At 39.9% G+C, this 21,302-nt stretch overlaps 1 protein-coding gene across 7 annotated transcripts in view; it reads right to left on the bottom strand.

Annotated features, from left to right (window-relative positions):
• The window catches only part of KIAA0825 (KIAA0825 ortholog), a 430,680-nt gene that overhangs the window by 227,279 nt on the left and 182,099 nt on the right, over nucleotides 1–21,302 (bottom strand). For 6 of the 7 annotated variants that reach the window (XR_012850533.1, XM_075837231.1, XM_075837243.1 and 3 more), the window contains one exon: nucleotides 8,154–8,345. Coding sequence is in view for 6 of the 7 variants with exons in the window: in XM_075837231.1 (XP_075693346.1) it covers nucleotides 8,154–8,345 (192 nt within the window). In the remaining variant the exon portion in view is untranslated. The remainder of the gene's footprint in view (nucleotides 1–8,153; nucleotides 8,346–21,302) is intronic. The other variant, XM_075837222.1, reaches the window with a different exon arrangement.

The raw sequence follows: 21,302 nt of genomic DNA, 5'->3' as shown, positions 1-21,302 counted from the left end.
ATGGGATACAGGATACAGGTACGGGAAACACTGGGAACTAGAAGACACTAGGAGACCATTTGCATAGACAAACTTTGGATACAACAACGATGCTCAGGCATGGGAGGAAGGGGCTGGGCCTTTCTTATAGCCCAGGGTGCTCTGGGAGCAATCAGCTCAATCTCCCAACTGCGTGCGCTTTGGCTTCTTTAGTCTGGACTGAGCTTGCGAGCGCACCCTGGTGGTCACTGTGGAACAGGACGGCCGTATATTCAGACATATCTGGAGGGAAGGGCGTCGACTGGATGGAAGGAGTTAGTGGTCAGCGACCACGGACGTTACAGTATGCACTGGCACTTTCTTTTTCTTTTTCTGTAATCTCAGTAATTCTTATAGAGGAATAGAACTAATACTTATAGAGTCCTTTTGAAGTTATTTGTGAACTATGTGAAACTGCATACAGCCTTCCATACATTATACGTGACTATTATATAGAAATAATTTTCTGACCCAGCATTTATGGAACTTCTTTTCCACACCATGTATTAATACTTGAGTTTTGTTGACCTTGATGTATCACATATTTTTAGTATTGTTCGTCTTATATGTACAATAAAATTTGCTATATTGTATATACATGTGGCCAGGGCTACAGCAGTAGCGATGCCATTATACAGAGGAGGTAGGTATCTCCCTGCTCTGCTATCTACTAGCGCCACTGTAGCTCCCTGAAGGAGCGTAATCCCAGTGGGGCCGGGGATTCCGCTCCTGGAGCGCTCTGCTTGATGTCTCTCTCCAGTGACATTAGGACAGTGACATTAGGGGCAACTCTTGAAGCGGAATCCCCAGCCACAGTGTTGCCGACTTTGTGACCAGGGATTCCACTCCAGGAGAAGCCAGTGACGTCACTTTACATAAATGGATACAGATGACAGGGGCTTCTCCTGGAGTGGAATCTCCGGTCACAGCGTCTGCAATGCTGTGGACGGGAATTCTGCTTCAGGAGTTGCCCCTGATGTCACTGTCTATATATGGACAGAGACATCAAGTGGAGCGCTCCGGCCACAGGGGGATTCCGCTCCTTCAGGGAGCTACAGTGGTGCTATCTTCAGGAAGGGGGGTGCTATCTACAAGGGGCTGTGTGGCACTACCTACAAGGGGGTGTGGGCTGTGTGGCACTACCTACAAGGGGGCTGGGTGGCACTATCTACAAGGGGGCTGTGTGGCACTATCTACAAGGGGGCTGTGTGGCACTATCTACAAGGGGGCAGTGTGGCACTACCTACAAGGGGCTGTGTGGCACTACCTACAAAGGGCTGTGTGGCACTATTTACAGGGGGAATCTGTGAGTGGCGGGCTGATGGTCATTTTAGTGAGAGTGGCGGGCTGATGGTCATTTTAGTGAGAGTGGCAGGCTGATGGCCAATTTACTGTGAGTGGGGGCTAATGGTCATTTTACTGTTAGTAGGGGGCTGATGGTCTTGAAGTGGTTTCCACCTCTGACCTCCAATTGTAATTAATAGGAGCCAGAAAATACCTGCGGCGCTCATGTGGTGCTTTTTTGCCTGCGTCTTTTGCATTAGCTTCAACTGCAAAACGCAAAAAAAAAAGGTCAAACAACGCTGTCAATACAGTCCTGAAGGAATTTTGAGGCAGATTTTTTTTGCCTTAGAAAAAACAGTGTGAACATACCATACGAGTGTAGTGGTTGCTTCTAGCCATTTTCTGTTTTTCTCTAAACAATTTTTGGTAGGGGTGCCATGAGGAAATTTTATTTTTCCAGTGGTGCCTTGAGTCCGAAAAGGTTGGGAAACTCTGTAATAGGCTACAGAATCATGCCGGCCTACGCAAGAAACCCGTTGTGGAGCGGCTCAGTTCGTCGTGGGAACGGGGGTCCTGGTGAGTACAATTTTTTTTGTTTGGGGGCACGGTCTACAAGGGGGAGGTGTGGGGGCTGTATTGCACGATCTACAAGGAGGAGGTGTGGGATTATGGCACGGTCTACAGGAAGGCTGTATGGCACAATCTACAGGGGGGCACTATCTACAAGGAGGGGCTGTGTGTGGCAACCAGGGAAGGGGGCATTATACTGTGTGGGGGCCACAAAGCGGACATTATACTGTGTAGGGGTACTACAGGGGGTATAATACTGTGGGCACAATTAGAGGACAAAATACTGTGTCCTTGAAGTGGTTATTATATGATTACATATTATTTTTATACTGTGTAGGGGCACTAAAGGGGCATTATACTGTATGGGGGCACAATATAGGGCATTATACTTTTTTATGGGGCATTTTTTTTTTTATGATGGGGTGGGGCGCCGAAAGATTATTTTGCACGGGGCGCCATCTATCCTAAGGCCGGCCCTGCATGTGGCTACATACTCTTTTCTTCTTTGGTATATTAAAAGGATCGGGCATGTTGGAATCCAACATGCCCAATCCTCCTCTCCACCGAAATCTGCCGTCGGTGGAGAGTTGCGACACGCCCTTCTCTCCACCGAAATCTGCCATCGGGGGAGAGTTGGGGCACCGCCATACACATTAGATGGTCGGCGGGTTTAGTCGACATACATGTAATGTGTATGGCCAGATTTAGTCCTGGACACCCCATCCATTCTTCTTACCTGCCCACCACCACCTTTACATACATGATTGATCTAACTGTCATAAGTTGCAACAAGGTTATCATGCCCCAAAAAAATAAAGAATAGTTTATCTTTTAAAAAAGGAATTAAATAATTAGCGAGTTTTCTCAGGGTATTTTAAAGATGTAAATTAAATTTATGTCAACCTAAAAAAATATATATTTTTTTTCTGTTGTAAAACTTCACACAATTTTTAAAGGGAATGTATCATCAGAAAATGAAGTCATATTTAAATCAGGTTTTTATTACATACATTTAACAAAAAAACGTTACATTTTGGTTGCGTTTTTGATTTGTTTTGCTACTAGCCACATAAAAAAAACAACTATTGAAATATTCGAGTTTTCACATTAGCCACTAGATCAGACACATTACGCTGACAATTTCTGTATTATTTAGCTCACTTGTCAAGCTTTGCTGTATAGACTGGGTTAGAATGAGCTGTCATCTCATTACCATTAGAGTTAATGACAGCACTATTGCACTGCTGAAGGTCTAGATAAGGCCAGATAAAAACAGGATACACTTTACACACAGATAAGGATCATTAAGGATCACCCTTGTCACTCCCAGGTCTCTTAAAAAGGCTCTGTTAGGGTTCCAATTGTTTCATATATGATTCCACAGTAATGCATTTTTTGTTCAATATTTGTCTTTTCAATTTTCTTTTTGTTTAAGGGAATATCGCATGCATTTAATTTTGGTTTTATAAATTAGATGCAAGTCTGTAGAAGAGAAATAATGTGTTCTGTATTTTAAATGTTATCTCCATTTATTTTTTAAAAACTTTTCTGGGGCAGCCATATAAGAAAGACACCCATCCTTCCTGTATTGTCTGTATAGATATAACAGCAGGGTGTGCCTTATTGCAGCTGCAATGATTTGGAATCAATTGACAGAGAAATATCGTACATTATTACTGTCTTTAGGGAGTGATGGTGTACAGTCCCCTCCTTAAAGAGGCTCTGTCACCAGATTTTGCAACCCCTATCTGCTATTGCAGCAGATAGGCGCTGCAATGTAGATTACAGTAACGTTTTTATTTTAAAAAAACGAGCATTTTTTGACAAGTTATGACCATTTTTGTAGTTATGCAAATGAGGCTTGCAAAAGTCCAACTGGGCGTGTTTAAAGTAAAAGTCCAACTGGGCGTGTATTGTGTGTGTTACATCGGGGCGTTTTTACTACTTTTACTAGCTGGGCGTTCTGACGAGAAGTATCATCCGCTTCTGGCAGCGCAGACACACAGCGTGTTCTCGAGAGATCACGCTGTGACGTCACTCACTTCCTGCCCCAGGTCCTGCATCGTGTCGGACGAGCGAGGACACATCGGCACCAGAGGCTACAGTTGATTCTGCAGCAGCATCAGCGTTTGCAGGTAAGTCGATGTAGCTACTTAACTGCAAACGCTGATGCTGCTGCAGAATCAACTGTAGCCTCTGGTGCCGATGTGGCCGACACGATGCAGGACCTGGGGCAGGAAGTGAGTGATGTCACAGCGTGATCTCTCGAGAACACGCTGTGTGTCTGAACTGCCAGAAGCTGGGCGTTCTGAAGAGAAGTGGATGATACTTCTCGTCAGAACGCCCAGCTAGTAAAAGTAGTAAAAACGCCCCGATGTACGCACATAATACACGCCCAGTTGGACTTTTACTTTAAACACGCCCACTTGTACTTTTGCAAGCCTCATTTGCATAAATACAAAAATGGTCATAACTTGGCCAAAAATGCTCGTTTTTTAAAAATAAAAACGTTACTGTAATCTACATTGCAGCGCCTATCTGCTGCAATAGCAGATAGGGGTTGCAAAATCTGGTGACAGAGCCTCTTTAAGGAGGGGACTGTACACTATCACTCCCTAAAGACAGTAATAATGTACGATATTTCTCTGTCAATTGATTCCAAATCATTGCAGCTGCAATAAGGCACACCCTGCTGTTATATCTATACAGACAATACAGGAAGGAAGGGTGTCTTTCTTATATGGCTTCCCCAGAAAAGTTTTTAAAAAATAAATGGCGATAACATTTAAAATACAGAACACATTATTTCTCTTCTACAGACTTACATCTAATTTATAAAACTAAAATTAAATGCATGCGATATTCCCTTTAACAAAAAGAAAATTGAAAAGACAAATATTGAACAAAAAATGCATTACTGTGGAATCATATATGAAACAATTGGAACCCTAAGGGAAAGCTAACATGACACTAATAATTGTATGAACACTTATTTAATGTAATTGATATTTGATTATTACTACTGATAAATAAAGCAATTAGTATTCAGAAAATAACAGTTTCCAGTTTGAATTTAATGAATAAAAAAATCGCAGTGGAATTGCCATATCCAAACAGAAAATATGTCCATTGAGTTTTTTTCCATAAATGGTTGGTCACTTCCAACCATGTAAAGTGCAACCTAATTACAATGTTTTCGATTTTCTTAGTAAATTATATATATACACCTATGGATTACGCACAACAGCACAGTTGACAACATACAAATTACAAATGTCAATTAAAATGAAGGACTGACTTTGTAACAGCATGCTTTCTGCTAAAGTTAACACACTGCAAGCCATCTGTGTTTGCATCTCTTGTAAATTAGACTGTGTTTTACGTTCCCCCATCTCATTGAGCCCCATGTTTGACTCATAGTAAACTGGAGTTGTGCCTTTTTGCATTTTCTAGTTCTGTGACAGCTGTTGTATCTCAACTCTACATTTCAGACGGACTTGTTTCTGGCATGCATGTTGCATGCAGATGGAAATGCTGGTCATTTTAACAGATCCTCTCACTCAAACTATGACTTACGTGTCGCTGGAGAATTAAAAAGTTGTGCCACTTGACAAAACTTCAAGAGTTGCATTATTACTGCTTAAATTCGAACAGCCAACTAGAAAACTGTATACCGAATACTCAAATGTGACCATGTGATTATGACTAAAAATTGTGATGCAGAATATGGTGTACTATATACATAACAGGCCACAAGTATAATAAATAGGCAGAGTGGAGGTAGAAAATAGAGTACAGATCAAGTCCATTAGGCAGTTCAAACACAATAGCATTTCTTAGGGTATGTTCACACGGCCTATTTACGGACGTAAATCGGGCGTTTTTGCCCCGAATTACGCCCGAAAATAGCGCCTCAATAGCGCTGACAAACATCTGCCCATTGAAAGCAATGGGCAGACGTTTGTCTGTTCACACGAGGCGTATATTTACGCGCCGCTGTCAAATGACGGCGCGTAAATAGACGCCCGCGTAGAAGAAGTGACCTGTCACTTCTTTGGCCGTAATTGGAGCCGCTATTCATTGACTCCAATGAATAGCAGCGCTAATTACGGCCGTAATTGACGCGGCGTTCAAGCACCTGCACATGCCGGTACGGCTGAAATTACGGGGATGTTTTCAGGCTGAAACATCCCCGTAATTTCAGCCGTTACGGACCCCCGCCGTGTGAACATACCCTTATTGTCAGGTGAACATTTAGTAAATGCAAGTCTAAATGCCCTGTGAATTGAAGATACTTGTTTGTCAGGTCTATACATTCTGATAGACACAGACAAAAGAAAAGATTTTTCAGTCTGATACTTTTGTTTCCTCCAGTGATAAGTGATGCTAGAAGTGTCTGCAACATGTATGTTCAGATGAAATTTACTGTATGTCTACAGCCAGCTTTAGCTAGAAGGGCACATAAATCTCATACGGATAGATCCCATCCTCAGGACTTTTAGACAGAGAAGAGAGCCACTGGAATGAGTGGTTCCCACTCTGGTGAACTAAGCTCAACGATGTATTTGAATAGGTACCATGTAATACCACATTTCTCCTGAAACAATTCCCACAGCTTAAGGAGCTAGACCTGCGGGGATCAGCTGATCAACAGTGGGTTCCCATTTAAAGAAGGTGTTGTCCAGATGGGACTGCTCCATTAAGGGTTATGTGTACCACCATCTACCGCACTCTGCAGATTCCACTAGTATTGTAATTTTGGCACTCTATTTATGAACCAGGAAGATAAAGTTCAAGTGCATAGCATTGTGGGAGGACAAAGAGTAAAGTGTATTTCTATGGTAATATACATATTGGTTATTTAACCCCTTAACTACGTCAATACGCCTTTTCAAGATGGCCGTTAAGAGTACTTATGTCAGTGCGCCGCCTTTTCACGACGCTATGTCATAAGCCCGGCACGTGTGTCCTGTGCCTGATAAAGCGGGTGTCGGGCGGTCTAAAGACAGCCGGGCACCTGCTCTAACGGGTGGGATAGATTTCAACATCGATCTCACCCGTTTAACCCCTTAGATGCGGTGCTCAATAGCGAGCGTCACATCCAAGTGGTTTTGGAGGGAGGGTGCTCCCTCTCTCACCCCATCGGCACCCTGCAATTGCAATCGCAGGGGGCCGATGGCTTTCATGGCAGCCGGGGGCCTAACAAAGGCCCCCAGGTCTGCCTGTAGTGGATGCCTGCTAGGCCATGCCTGAGGCATGACCTAGCAGGTGCCTGTCAGTTTTACACTGACCGGCAATAATACACTGCAATACAGAAGTATTGCAGTGTATTCTAAAAGCGATCAGAAGATCGCATTGTGAAGTCCCCTAGTGGGACTAAAAATAAAGTTACCAAAAAGTTTAATAAAGCTAATAATAAATAAATAAAAATCCCACATAAAAAAAATGAAAAACCCACTTTTTTCCTTATAAAATACTTTAATATGAAAAAAATAATAATAATTAAAACATTACGTTATTTAACCCGCACGGTGAATGCCGTATAAAATTTTCTCTTCATCCTGCCTTCAAAAAAATTTGATAAAAAGTGATCAAAAAGTCGCATCTACTCCAAAATGGTACTAATAAAAACTAGAACTTGTCCCACAAAAAAACAAGCCCTCATACAGCTGCATCGGCATAAAAATAAAACAATTCTGGCACTTAAAAGATGGTGACAAAAACAAATAATTTTTAAAAAAATGTGTTTTCACTGTGTAAAAGTAGTAAAACATAAAAAATCTATATAAATTTGGTATCACCACAATCGTAATGACCCACTAAAAAATGTTATTATGTTATTTATACCACACAGTAAACAGTGTAAATCTAAGGAGCAAAAAAAGAGTGGTAAAATGTATGTGTTTTTTTTTTTACCATTAATCCCCCAAAAAAGTTAATAAAAGTTCATCAATAAATTCTATGTACCCCAAAATGGTGCTATTAAAATATACAACTTGTCCTGCAAAAAACAAGACCTTATACAGCTACGTCGACGCAAAAATAAAAAAAGTTTTAGCTCTTGGAATGCAACGATGGAAAAACATAAAAAATAGCTTGGTCATTATGGTTTAAAATAGCCTGGCCATTAAGGGGTTAAACAGAACATATTGTCGTCAGCAGTAACCATTGCTGTATGCTGGTTTGCAGTGCATTAAGGGGACCTGGAATAACTCTTTAAACGAGTAAAGAGTTTCTAACAAAAAAAAAACAAACTGATTATAGTTAATTTCTTGTTGTACCTGTTTGGTTGCATAGGGAATCCCAAAGTTGCTCTTGATCCATATAATCCTTCAACAGGGTAGTGAAAGACTGAGGTGACAGAGAACAATAAGTGAAAACCCAAAGGACGATTTCTGCAATAGTTATGTCCTTGCCAGCATCATCTTCCACCATTAACAAGTTGACATCATGTATTTCCGGAATCTCACCTACTAAAAGAAAAGACAACATTTATGACAAGGAAAAAAAACCTTCCAATTCTGTTTTTAACATCCATTAAATATTAAGTATGTTAATGGGCCTGGATAATAAAGTAAATGTAGTTGTGAAATATGTAAGCTGTGTCTTTTATAGAAAACCCCCGTTCACTAACCAATGCAATTCAACTCATATCTGCACGATTATTCCAATATCCTTAGAAAGAAAACTTTTTGAGTAGAACTCCAGATAGATAGAACTTATAGAATAAATCAGTGGTGGTGAACATGACATATTGTGGGGGCCTCAAATGCCTTTCCCTGGGGCCCAGGGGGCCGCACATCAGCCACATGACATGTAGTGCCTGGGCTGCCGGGTGGGCGTCACTGGCATAAATAGAAGGAAGGTAAGTTTAGAGATCACAGTCTTTATTTCAACAGCGGTACAGGAATATGTCTACTGTAAATTGAACATGATTCCATATATACATTGGCCACACAAGTATTCGCACATCTGGAAATTCATTCACAATATATAGAATATGCACAAAGCTAAAATGGTCTCGAGGAATAAGTGTATCAGTTTTCCGATGGGCACGCTGTTCTCAGAGTTTAAGTACACAATGTCATTCGAAGGCATATTTTCTGCTACAGCTCAAGGACCCGGCCAGACAATAGATTTATGCTTTCTGTCATGTTATCCATGTGATAATTAAAGCAGCTCGCAGAATTCAATACAGGAGAGCACTAGGGTAGTAATGTGATCTTGATCAAACATTTGTCAGTCTTTGTAGAAGATGACAGGTATTTGAATAGGTAAGTGAATGGAGTACAGTTGTGAATATGAGGTAAGACAGAATTTGAAGCGGCGTTGTACTTCTGACAAATGTTAGGCCACTTTACAATGACAGAACCAAATTACTTTATATAGAACAGGCTTTTGAGCCAATCCTTTGTGCTTAACCGTATATAAAAGGAAAGTTATAAATCCTGTACATGAATACAAAGATTTCCCTTGCTGTTAGACATTAGAACATGCATCGTACTGGGCTTGGAACGGATAACAATTGTTTAATTTCTTACATAACATACGGTTTAAACCGCACTTGTCACCAATACAAGGTGAAGGCATCCATTTAGGGTTGGCTATGCCAACATTCCGGAGACTGTGGTATTGAACCAATAAGTACAGCATTCATGAATAATTATGTTAACACAAATCACACAATGGAAAGAATTAGTTTATATATTATAAACAATATACAAAAATGAGAACTGAGCAAGGCAATGATAGAGGAGTTCTTAGAGGGAATGTAATGAACCGGGCGGCCTGTGCTATCAATATGCATTCCAGAGTAACACAACATTTGTTAGAAAAGTCTCTTCAGGATAATAACACATAGCAGATGCTTTACAGAAGATGAGGTCATTCCTAAGAGTCATTACTTACTTTTTTAATATCGAAAAAAAAATGTACAACATCTGTTCCATTGATGTAGTCTTCTAAACTTGGTGGGTTTGTGTAACTTTGCAAAATGTTAACATTTTGTAGACAGAACAGCTTTGTTATCTAGCAGCCCAATTCATTAGGTGGGTCATGCTTTCTTATTGTCACAAGGAGGTTGGTTAAACTCCTACTGGAGATTTCATCAGAAAGAAAAAACCTAGTTCTGTGAGTGTTAAATATATATAAGATGTTATGAGCATAAAATATATGCCCACCCAACACCCTGCTGTTTTTCAGTCCTACATTATATGCTCGGTTATTTTAGAATATATATCTTTATAGTGGTCGACTTCCATTTTTTCAATACAGGGTTCCAAATTCTCTGACACAGAAAAAAGTTCTGGCTGTCTGCAGCCTCCTCTAGGGGGAGCTTAAGAGCTTACTGCATACAGTTATATTAATCTTAATGGGAGCTGTATAAATTTGTATGCAGTGAGCTTTCCCTATTGTGCTCCATTTCCCTTCACAACGAATAGTCAGGAACACGGCTGTGAAACAGATCAGTGGGGAACCTGGTGGTTGGCCCTTTAACAATCGGACATGCCGTCAATGTCTATGTTTGGAAACCTCTTGAATTAATTTCAAAACTTGCACTGCGGCGTATAGGGAAGGGTTTTTACTAGTGTCAATCATAGGGTTAAATTCAGACAAACACTTTCAGTTCAGCTTTGTTTAGTCATAAATATTCTGGTGACAATTTTGAGCACAGTCAATATCTTACAAGACAGCAGTACTACAGGGTGGGCCATTTATATTGATACACCTAAATAAAATGGGAATGGTTGGTGATATTAACTTCCTGTTTGTGGCACATTAGTATATGGGAGGGGGAAACTTTTCAAGCTGGGTGTTGACCATGGCGGCCATTTTGAAGTCGGCCATTTTGTATCCAACTTTAGTTTTTTCAATGGGAAGAGGGTCATGTTACACATCATAATTATCGAGAATTTCACAAGAAAAACAATGGTGTGCTTGGTTTTAACGTTACTTTATTCTTTAATGAGTTATTTACAAGTTTCTGACCACTTATAAAATGTGTTCAAAGTGCTGCCCATTGTGTTGGATTGTCAATGCAACCCTCTTCTCCCACTCTTCACACACTGATAGCAACAACGCAGAAGAAATGCTAGCACAGGCTTCCAGTATCCATAGTTTCAGTTGCTGCACATCTCGTATCTTCACAGCATAGACAATTGCCTTCAGATGACCCCAAAGATAAAAGTCTAAGGGGGTCAGATCGGGAGGCATTTCTTCTGCGGTGTTGCTATCAGTGTGTGAAGAGTGGGAGAAGAGGGTTGCATTGACAATCCAACACAATGGGCAGCACTTTGAACACATTTTATAAGTGGTCAGAAACGTGTAAATAACTCATGAAAGAATAAAGTAACGTTAAAACCAAGCACACCATTGTTTTTCTTGTTAAATTCTCGATAAGTTTGATGTGTCACATGACCCTCTTCCCATTGAAAAAACTAAAGTTGGATACAAAATGGCCGACTTCAAAATGGCCGCCATGGTCAACACCCAGCTTGAAAAGTTTCCCCCCTCCCATATACTAATGTGCCACAAACAGGAAGTTAATATCACCAACCATTCCCATTTTATTTAGGTGTATCCATATAAATGGCCCACCCTGTACTATAAATAATATTTTTTAAATATAGTATATATTTTACAGGTAACAGCTGAAAGCTTTAATTAGGAAGGTAAGCACAGGCCAAATTCGATCTCTGGGTGGTATTATCTTTAAATAAGTTAGGAATCGTATTTTAACCCCTTAAAGACCGGCGTATATCTTTTTTACGTCGGCCGTTCAGGGTAGTTCTTCTGAAGTGTCGGCTTTTCACATCGGCACTTCAGAAGTACTTTTCTGTCATCGTGCGTGGTGCTGCTGAAACCCGTGCTGTTAGTAACAGCCTCGGGCTTCAGGGCAACGATCGGAGACCACTAGCAGTGGTCGCTGATCATTTTTAACCCCTCCGATGCGGTGCTGAATAGCAAGTGCCGCATCTGAGTGGTTTGGGAGGGAAGGGGCCGCATCGGAGCGGTTTCGGGGGGGATCTCCTGAAGTCCGGGCTGCTGGTAACAGCCTCGGGCTTCAGGACAACGATCGGAGACCACTAGCAGTGGTCTCAGATATTGTATTTAACCCCTCAGATGCGGCACTCAATAGCAAGTGCCGGCCGCATCTGTGTGGTTTGCGAGGGAGGGGACCGCATCTGAGCGGTTTTCGGGGGATCTCCTGAAGTCCTGGCTGCTGGTAACAGCCTCGGGCTTCAGGGCAACGATCGGAGACCACTAGCAGTGGTCTCCGATCAGTTTTAACCCCTCAGATACGGCACTCAATAGCAAGTGCCGCATCTGAGTGGTTTGGGAGGGAGGGAGCCGCATCAGAGCGGTTTTCCCGGTCATCGGGTAATCTGCCTCTGAAGCCAAGGCTGTTACCAACAGCCTTGGCTTCAGAGTGATGATCGGAGACCAATAACAGTGGTCTCCGTTCATGTGATCACTGTGAGAACCATTCACAGTGATCACAAAATGAAAAATAAAGTGTTCCTCCTACCTGTCTCTCTGTCTCTCCTCACACTCTCTGTATGAGAAGAGACAGAGAGAGAATTTTGCTGTGACACCAAAGACACAAAGTTACAAAAAATATAATATATGAACTTTATATAAACTTCAATTGTATACCTAGGCTAGGGTTATCCTTAGGGCACGTTCACACGTGGCAAAGTTTTTCCGCTGCAAATGTTGGTGCAGATTTGGGGCAATTACACAACGAATCTGCACCAACATTTGCATATTTGACCGGTAATTCAGACGTTGCAGAAAAGACAGCGGACTTGCCACAGATTTCAGTTTTTGCATTGCAAAGGCTGAAATCCGCAGTGAAATTCCGCTTCTTCTCCACCACAGACAGTGCATGCTGCGGAGGGAAAATTCCGCACCACAGCCTATGGTCCGCAGCGGAGTTGTCCGCCACGTCTGAACTAACTTGCCTAAAAATGTATTGAAACAAATGTAAAAAACGGCCGCTGGAGAATTCCACTGCAGACTGTCCGCAGCGGAATTCCACAGCAATTCCGCCACGTGTCAACGTGCCCTTAGGGATAGTCTAGGGTTATTCTAGGTTCTATTCTAGAGTTAGTCTAGGGTTAGCCTAGGTTTAGTCTAGGGTTAGCCTAGGATTCTTGTGTAGAGTACGTGTGTGACGACTGTGTATTTTATTTGTGCAAAAAAAAAAGTTTAAAAAAAATATATGTAAAAAAAAAAGTTTAAAAAAAATATATGTAAAAAAAAAAGTTTAAAAAAAATATATGTAAAAAAAAAAAAGTTTTATAGTCTACGTGTTTGTTCGTCATCAGTTTTTTGTGAAGCGTGCTTTTGTGATGTTCGTGTATTTTTATCTGTGAAAAAAAAAAGTAAAGAAAAAATAATACAATTTGTCTGCATGTGCGTCTGGTTACAGACTATGCCGTACGTGTGTGTAATTACAATGGCCCATAAAAGGTTCACGGTGGAAGAGGCATACGCCATGTTAATTTCTGACTCTGATGAAAGCGATACAGAAACCGCGTCCGAGGTAGAAATGTTGTCCACCAGTGATAGCGACGATAGTGATATATGCTTTCTGCAAATGCAAGTGTTGCTGCAGAGTCCACAAGCACAGGGCATGTCGCAGAAATACCACAAAACACGGCCCACTCTATTCCCCCAGAATATATTGAGTGGGTATCCACAGAGTCATTTTCCCCTAATATCCCAGAATTTATTGCCGCACCAGGGATAAATATTAACGTGGAAAATTTTACAGCCCTCGATTTAAAAAAAATATTCATTACAGATGAACTATTTGAGCTGGTTGTCAACCAAACCAATCTGTATGCTCGCCAATTCTTTGCTGAAAAGCCAACATCCTCCTATGCAAAGGAGTGGCACCCCACAAATACTGGCGAACTTAAACATTTTTGGGGCTCATCCTCAACATGGGGTTAGTGAAAAAGCCCTCAATCCGGTCATATTGGGCAACAAGCCCTACACATGCCACACCTGTTTTTCCAGCCGTTATGACCAGAAGCAGATATGAGGTGCTAATGCGCTTCCTTCATTTCAATGACAATCACCAAGCCCCCCCCCCCCCCCCGTAGTGATCCAGGCCGTGACCGCCTGTATAAAATAAGGCCCTGATAAAAATTTTGGAGGAGTTATTTATGCTGATGTACAACCCCGAAAAAACCTAGCGGTGGATGAATCGCTGATGAGTTATAAAGGCAGGCTCTCATTCCACCAGTACATCCCCTCAATGAGAGCAAAATAAGGGGTTAAAGTCTACAAGCTCTGTGAGAGCGGCACAGGCAACACATCTGCCTTTAGAACCTATGAAGGCAAAGACCATGATATTACCCACATTATTAACTCATTTACTTTCACAGTGTTTTTGTAGGGAGAACCAAAAGGGGGGGTTGCTTATTGGATAATGTTTCACTGTAAAAATGCAGCAATACTGTATTTTCTGGAAAAAATAATTTTTTATTTCTTTCCACCTATTAAAAATACTCACTATACCCCTAGATGAATATTAGCAGGACATTTATACAGTACCACGGAAAATACAGCGTGGTTCCCTAAAATCAGCTCTGGCGTAAAAAGGCCTCCAAAAGCCAAAATGGACTCCTATGATATGCACTATAACGGGTCCGTATAATAGATTAGACACCACATATTTGCTATCACCGTACACGGGAGAAATAGCAGAATGTGGAAAGGGGTCACTTTTACCAGTGTGTCATATGGTGTTTCGAAATGGCTTAAGAAAAGTGACACTTTTGTAAAAAAAAAATCAATTTACATTTTTTTGGCCCAAGTTTGGACAATTTCTGTAAAAAGTGTGATGGGTTAAAACAGAAATTGAACCGCTAGAAATAGAATTTGGGGTGTGTATTTTTTTGTATCATGGTAATTTTTGGTAAATTCTGACAGTCTGCCACTCCAGTACTATGGCAAATGCAGCATGGTGCACTAAAATAAATTCTGGTGTGACAGGCCTCCAAAAGCCAAAATGGACTCCTTCTATGATATGCCCTATAACGGGTCCATATAATAGATTAGACACACATATCTGGTATCGCCGTACACGGGAGAAATAGCAAAATGTGGAAAGGTGTCACTTTTACCAATATGTCATATGGTGTTTCGAAATGGCTTAAGAAAAGTGACACTTTTGTAAAAAAAAAAATGCAATTTACATTTTTTTGGCCCAAGTTTGGACAAATTCTGTAAAAAGTGTGAAGGGTTAAAACGGAAATTGAACCACTAGAAATAGACTTTAGAGTGTCTAGTTTGTAGAACATAATGTTTTTTTACCATTATTTATTGGACTTCAAGTCCATTACCCATACATTAATACCATGGTGTAGAAAATGAAATTAAGACATTTTAGTGCGCAATTGAAAAAAGGGGCACTTGTGTTTTATACTATATTTCTGGTCAAAAAAAATAAACTGCACCTCCAAGTCAGGCGTCCTTATGATCAGGATAAATGAAAAAATATATGTCAATACATTTGTATGATACAATTACTTTTACTTTCAAACTTTTACATTTTAAATTATGAAAAATCAAAATTTTTCTTTTTTGTCTGTCTTTCCACGGCTATAAAAAAAGTAACAAAAATGTTACCTATACATATATATACCACAAAAAGGAAGCACTACATGTCCCAAGAAAACAGTGCAAAATACACATCGATACATAAAACACATACAGAGTTATATCTGCGAATAGCAAAACTGCGAAAATTGCTCTGGTCACTAAGGTTTAAAACACCTTCAGTATTAAGGGGTTAAGGTAGAGAGTTAAACTGTAATTTATCTTGATTCAACCTTTAGACCCCAGCTCTGTGTGGGGCTGCTGGTTCTCCATGATCACCATGTATATGTTTAATAAAAAGTATGGCATCTTCAGAGACCACTCTAGGTAAAGATCTTGAAAGTGCAGTTCAGGTATGAAATAAATGAGTATTTATTAACTGTCCAGCAATGGCATATTCACAAATGTGCACTTTTAAGACGGTTATTATTGATGTTAACATAAAACAGAGCAGGCAAAGTGTGCTTTAATTATATTAATGTGCAGATGGCATGCGAACACTTTTTTGCACTGAAATGTCAACTTTAAATTATCTTCTTGGCCTGGTCGATGTAAGGCGAGAAGTTACTTGGTGAGATCAAATCAAGAACAGATTGTTCCTTCTTTATATTGCAGAAAAGCCATTTATTTTCTTAATAGGATTATTTAGTTTAATTAACATTTTACTTTACCATAAGGGGTTGTCCACACGTAACGGAATTTCTGCGTATTTTAAATCCGTAATTGCGATCGGAAAATACGCAGAATACAGTAGCAGCAAAGTGGGAGAGTTTTAACAAATATCATCCACACGCTGCGTAAAATTTCCGAGCAGAAATTCCTACTATGGAAAGTGGACTGAATTTCTGCGTTTTTCAGAGGTGATATCACCATCTCCAGTCATTGAGACAAACTCAGCAAAATCCGCACCATTTTCTGCAGTTAAAACCGCAGGATATGGTGCAATTTTTCCACAGCGGAATGTCTGCTAGCTTTAACGGAAATGTTGCAAAAATTTTCTGCAGCAATTCCGTTACATGTGGACGAGCCCTTAGATCCCCATTCCAAATGGTCATTTGTTTTAAGGGTATGTGCACACGATGAGAGGCTTTTACGGCTGAAACGCTGCGATCAAAGGGGTAAATGAGAAAGGTCTCTGTGACGCGATCGAGGGACATACCATATATGGGCAGACAGCCAAGGGTCCATTGAAGGACCCCAGGGTTGTCTAACCATATTTCCTGTTAGGGCATACTTCGGTATGTCCTAACAGCTGCCTGTGTACTATCAGTACACAGGCTAATGTACTGGCATATAGATATATGCCAGTACATTAAAGTTTGAAAATAAAAAGTAAAAAAAAAATAAAGTAATGTTAAATAAAAAAAAGAACACATTTTTTTACAATAAACCTTAAAATAAGTATCAATACATTAGATATACACATTCGCTATAGTTGCGACCGTAATAAATTTATAGCGTCATTTATGATGTTTACGCGGTTATAAAATAAAAGCTGCTTTCTTTCACTTATTAATGTGAGGCACGAGGTATTATGAATTTTGAAGCTCCATGTGCCTCTCATTAATAGTAATTAACCCCATCATGTACCTCACACATTATCCCAATGTTGTCCATTATGACTGAGGAACATGATGGGGTAAATTACTGTTAATGTGAGGCACATGGAGATTCAAAATTTATAATACCACGTGCCTCACATCAGAAAATGGAAGAACTTAGTTTTTTTATGGTTGGCAAAAGTATCGTTTTGGTATCGAGTATTGCAAAACTACACAAAGTATTGGTATCAAAGTCCAAATTCTGGTATCGTGACAACCCTAATTCATTTATAGTTACACAGTTTTAAGCAGGGTGGAGCAGGACAACCTGTAGTTAATCAAGTCATTAAAATAACAAAATCATTATAAAGGGGACCTGTCAAAACGGTATATGCAGTTCAATCTGCAGGCAGCATGTCATAGAGAAGGATTTGCGAAGTTGATGGATATATAGTTTTGCGGAAAATGATTTAGTATAACCTGTAATATATTAACTTAAATCACTGCACTTTGTACTTAGGAGTCCAGTAGGCGGACCTATTTAGTAGGCGGACCTATTTATTAAGGGACAGTTAATTGTGTATGAAAACATACAGGAATGCTATCAACCACTTGACTCCCAAGTAGAAAAGATTCTGTAAAATAGAATAGATCGATATAGTCTAAAAAATGGAAAATGAACAGTTTTTTAGAAAAATACAAAAAATACTTTAATGGATTACACGCATTGAAAATACAGATTAAAAAACGAATCATGCAATGCAAAACAAGGTGTCTATCAAGGCAAGGAGCATATGTGTATCAAAGAGTATGGTAATGGTATATAACCACAAAGATAGATATGCAGGAGCAGCAACATGGGTAGGTTTACATCTCTAGTACCTTAATTCAGATGTGTCAGGCTATTTACAATGATCTAAGGGCGGATTTACACTAACGTGATTTGCGTCCGTGCACGGACCTATGCAAGTCTATGGAGCAGTGCAGACTGTCCGTGATTTTTGCGCAGCGTGAGTCCGCTGCGTAAAACGCACGACAGGTTCTATATTTCGGCGTTTTCCGCCCATCACGCACCCATTGAAGTCAATGGGTGCGTGAAAATCACGCGCACCACACGGAAGCACTTCCGTGGGACGCGCGTTATTCGCGCAACAGCAGTAAAAGAATGAATGTAAACAGAAAAGCACCACGTGCTTTTCTGTTTACAAACATCCAAACGGAGTGTCATTTATGATGGCGGCTGCGTGAAAAGCACGCACCCGCGTTCCATATGAACATGACACACGGAGCTGTTAAGTGCCTTTTGCGCATGCAAAATGCCGCGTTTTTGCACGCGCAAAATGCACACGCTCGTGTAAATCCGCCCTAAGAGTTCACCTACCAGGGTTCTCTATATCATCCAGACAGTTTTGATGTCTTGTGTAATATTTTTGATCCTTTATCCCTGTTTCTTCTTGACATGCATGGGGATTTTCCCTATAACTTTGTACGCATTCTGACAATTTTGATATCTATCTTTGTGGTTATATAGCATTACCATACTCTTTGATACACATATGGCTTTCCCTGATAGACACCTTGTTTTGCATTGCATCATTTGTTTTTTTTCATATTCAACATTTTTATTGATTTTAATACAAACAAGTACACACACAATCGGGAAAAATGTGTCCCCGTAATAAAAAAAAGAACATGACAATAAGGGCGCAGCCCAAACAGAAGAGTGAACATCACAAGCCATAACAAGCGTAAAATACAACCACATCAGTCTGAGGAAGCGTAAAGGAAGTGAGCTGCATGATTCGTTTTTTAATCTGTATGTTCAATGTGTATAATCAATTAAAGTATTTTTTGTATTTTTCTAAAAAAAAACCTCTGTGTTAATTGACCTTATTTATAGGCTATATATATATATATATATAATTTAATAGGTCAATGCACCAAGTATTACATGGTTATATTTCAATCTTTCTGTCTGATATTTCACTATAGATATGATACGTATATAGGCGAAAGAAACTGTCCCTGGATGTACAAATAGGTTGTACAAAATAAGTAGTGGTAAGGCTTCATTCACATCTGTGTTAGGACTCCATTCATGGGTCCATATGAGCTTTCAGTCAGGGGAACCCATGAACGGAATCCTTACTGAAACAAACGGAAACCATAGGATTCCTTTTGAATCACCATTGATTTCAATGGTGACGGATCTGATGCAAATGGTTTCCGTTTGTCCCCGTTGTGCAAGGGTTCCGTCGTTTTGATGGAATGAATAGCGCAGTCGACTACGGTATTGATTCCGTCAAAACAACGTAAACCTTACACAACGGTGACAAACGGAAACCCATTTACACCGGATCCATCACTATTGAAATCAATGGTGATGCAAACGGATACCTATGGTTTCCATTTGTTTCAGTTTGGATTTCGTTCATGGGTTCCCCTGACGTAAAGCTCCGACGGAACCCATGAACGGAGCCCCGACGCAGATGTGAACGAAGCCTGACCATTAAACGCAATAGATTAATAATATGAGTTTATAGTCCTCATTATTATTATTACTCTACCACTGGGGGACATGCCTAACTTTGCCCAGATACACTATTAAGTAGATATAATTAGACTATGCCAGTTTCATTGTGGCATTATAAATATGAAGACTAACATTTCATATGTTAAGTTTAGTCTTTTTTTTAATTTATATATTTAATTGTAAGAGTGATGACTACAAGTAAATGCACGTAAAGGGGTTTTCCCACCATAGACATTTATCACATATCCACAGAATATGCCATAAATGACTGATATGTGGGTGTCATAGGTGGGAATCCCACCAATCAAAAGAGGTTTCCTTGATCCTCGTACTGCTAGGTAAGGTGGCGACTGAGATCGAATGGAGAGGTGACCAAGCAATCTCTATTCAAGTCTTTGGCCAAGCCAGGGTTTGGTAAATTTTTAGTTTCACTGAGAAAGAAAAATGTTACTCCTCCTCAACACACTGTTATGTATCTATTCATTGGTTCTATGTGTTAGGCTACATTCAGACGAGCGTGTTTGATTTGCGCGAGTAAAAAAATAAAAAGGGATAACTGGTTGAACAATGCATTGAAATTAATTATTTTTCCTTTTGTACACTACACAGAAGTTACATGCTCAATTCCATGCCACGATAATTTGTTGCCTGTGTAAATAATTTAGATAAAACAAAGAACGTTTGCTCTGCAGATAAAACTGAAGATGTTAATTAACTAGGTATTAAAATAACAAATGGCACCAAGGGCTTTGAAGGTCATATAACACTAATGAGAAAAACTATTCGGATATCACAATCTAGTAAAGAAGAAACTTTACACAGGCAAAACTGTCAGCATACATTTATCACCATCCCCCCCCCCCGTCACGCTAAGTATTCCTTTATCTTCCTAATTTCTATTAAAATGTGTATATAACATAAATAGAGAAATATTGGAATATGGCACGTGGAATATCAGGGGTGACAAGCTCTACTGACACAGCCAAGCAATGGTGAGTTTGAAATAGGCCAAACTGAGGCAGCGTTTTGGCAGTTAGACGAAATTCAAGAAATTTTTTACGGTTAAGTCCATTGTTGCAAATGTAATGTAAAGGCCTAACAGTAAAGCTTTTTTCTTTCATAAATACTTTTTATTGCCACATGAATACATCAGGAATATGGTGGAGGATAAAACATATTTCTTCTTTCCATTGCCAAACCCCCCGCCCCCAAAAGGTCATAGAAAAAGTAAAAGAAACTATAGATATACAGGTATTAGCTTGTCATTAAAGAGTACGTACTTTTACTGGTTTGTTTAGCTTTGGAATAAATTCCTCTTTGAAACTATACAGTTGCACTTAACCAAGTTCCTCCATACCGAAATCCTAGGAGAATAGGGTGACATCCACAACTACAATAATGGGATTCTAACCAGCATCAGTAACCTCAGGACTTCAATCCTGAATGGTTATGGACCCTTTTATTTCTTTATTTTTATTACCCAGCAAATGTATTATTGGGTTTAATGGCATCTTTCTTACATTTGTTTTTACATTTATGTTGTGACTTACAGAGGATACGCATATAGAACATAAGATGATGAAAATATCACAAATTAGTCAAGTGTTAAACTAAAGAGAAAAAAAAACCAAAAACACAATACCAAGTACATAGAGCCAAATTAGTGTTATTTGCACTCATGTTCATGTATCTGCCCAGGATCCCAAGACATTAAAATTACATCTTATTTCATATTTGCACGT

This window comes from Rhinoderma darwinii, chromosome 1 (genome assembly GCF_050947455.1).
Source record: "Rhinoderma darwinii isolate aRhiDar2 chromosome 1, aRhiDar2.hap1, whole genome shotgun sequence".
Classification (NCBI taxonomy): domain Eukaryota; kingdom Metazoa; phylum Chordata; class Amphibia; order Anura; family Rhinodermatidae; genus Rhinoderma; species Rhinoderma darwinii.
This window is presented reverse-complemented; position numbering and strand designations above follow the sequence as displayed.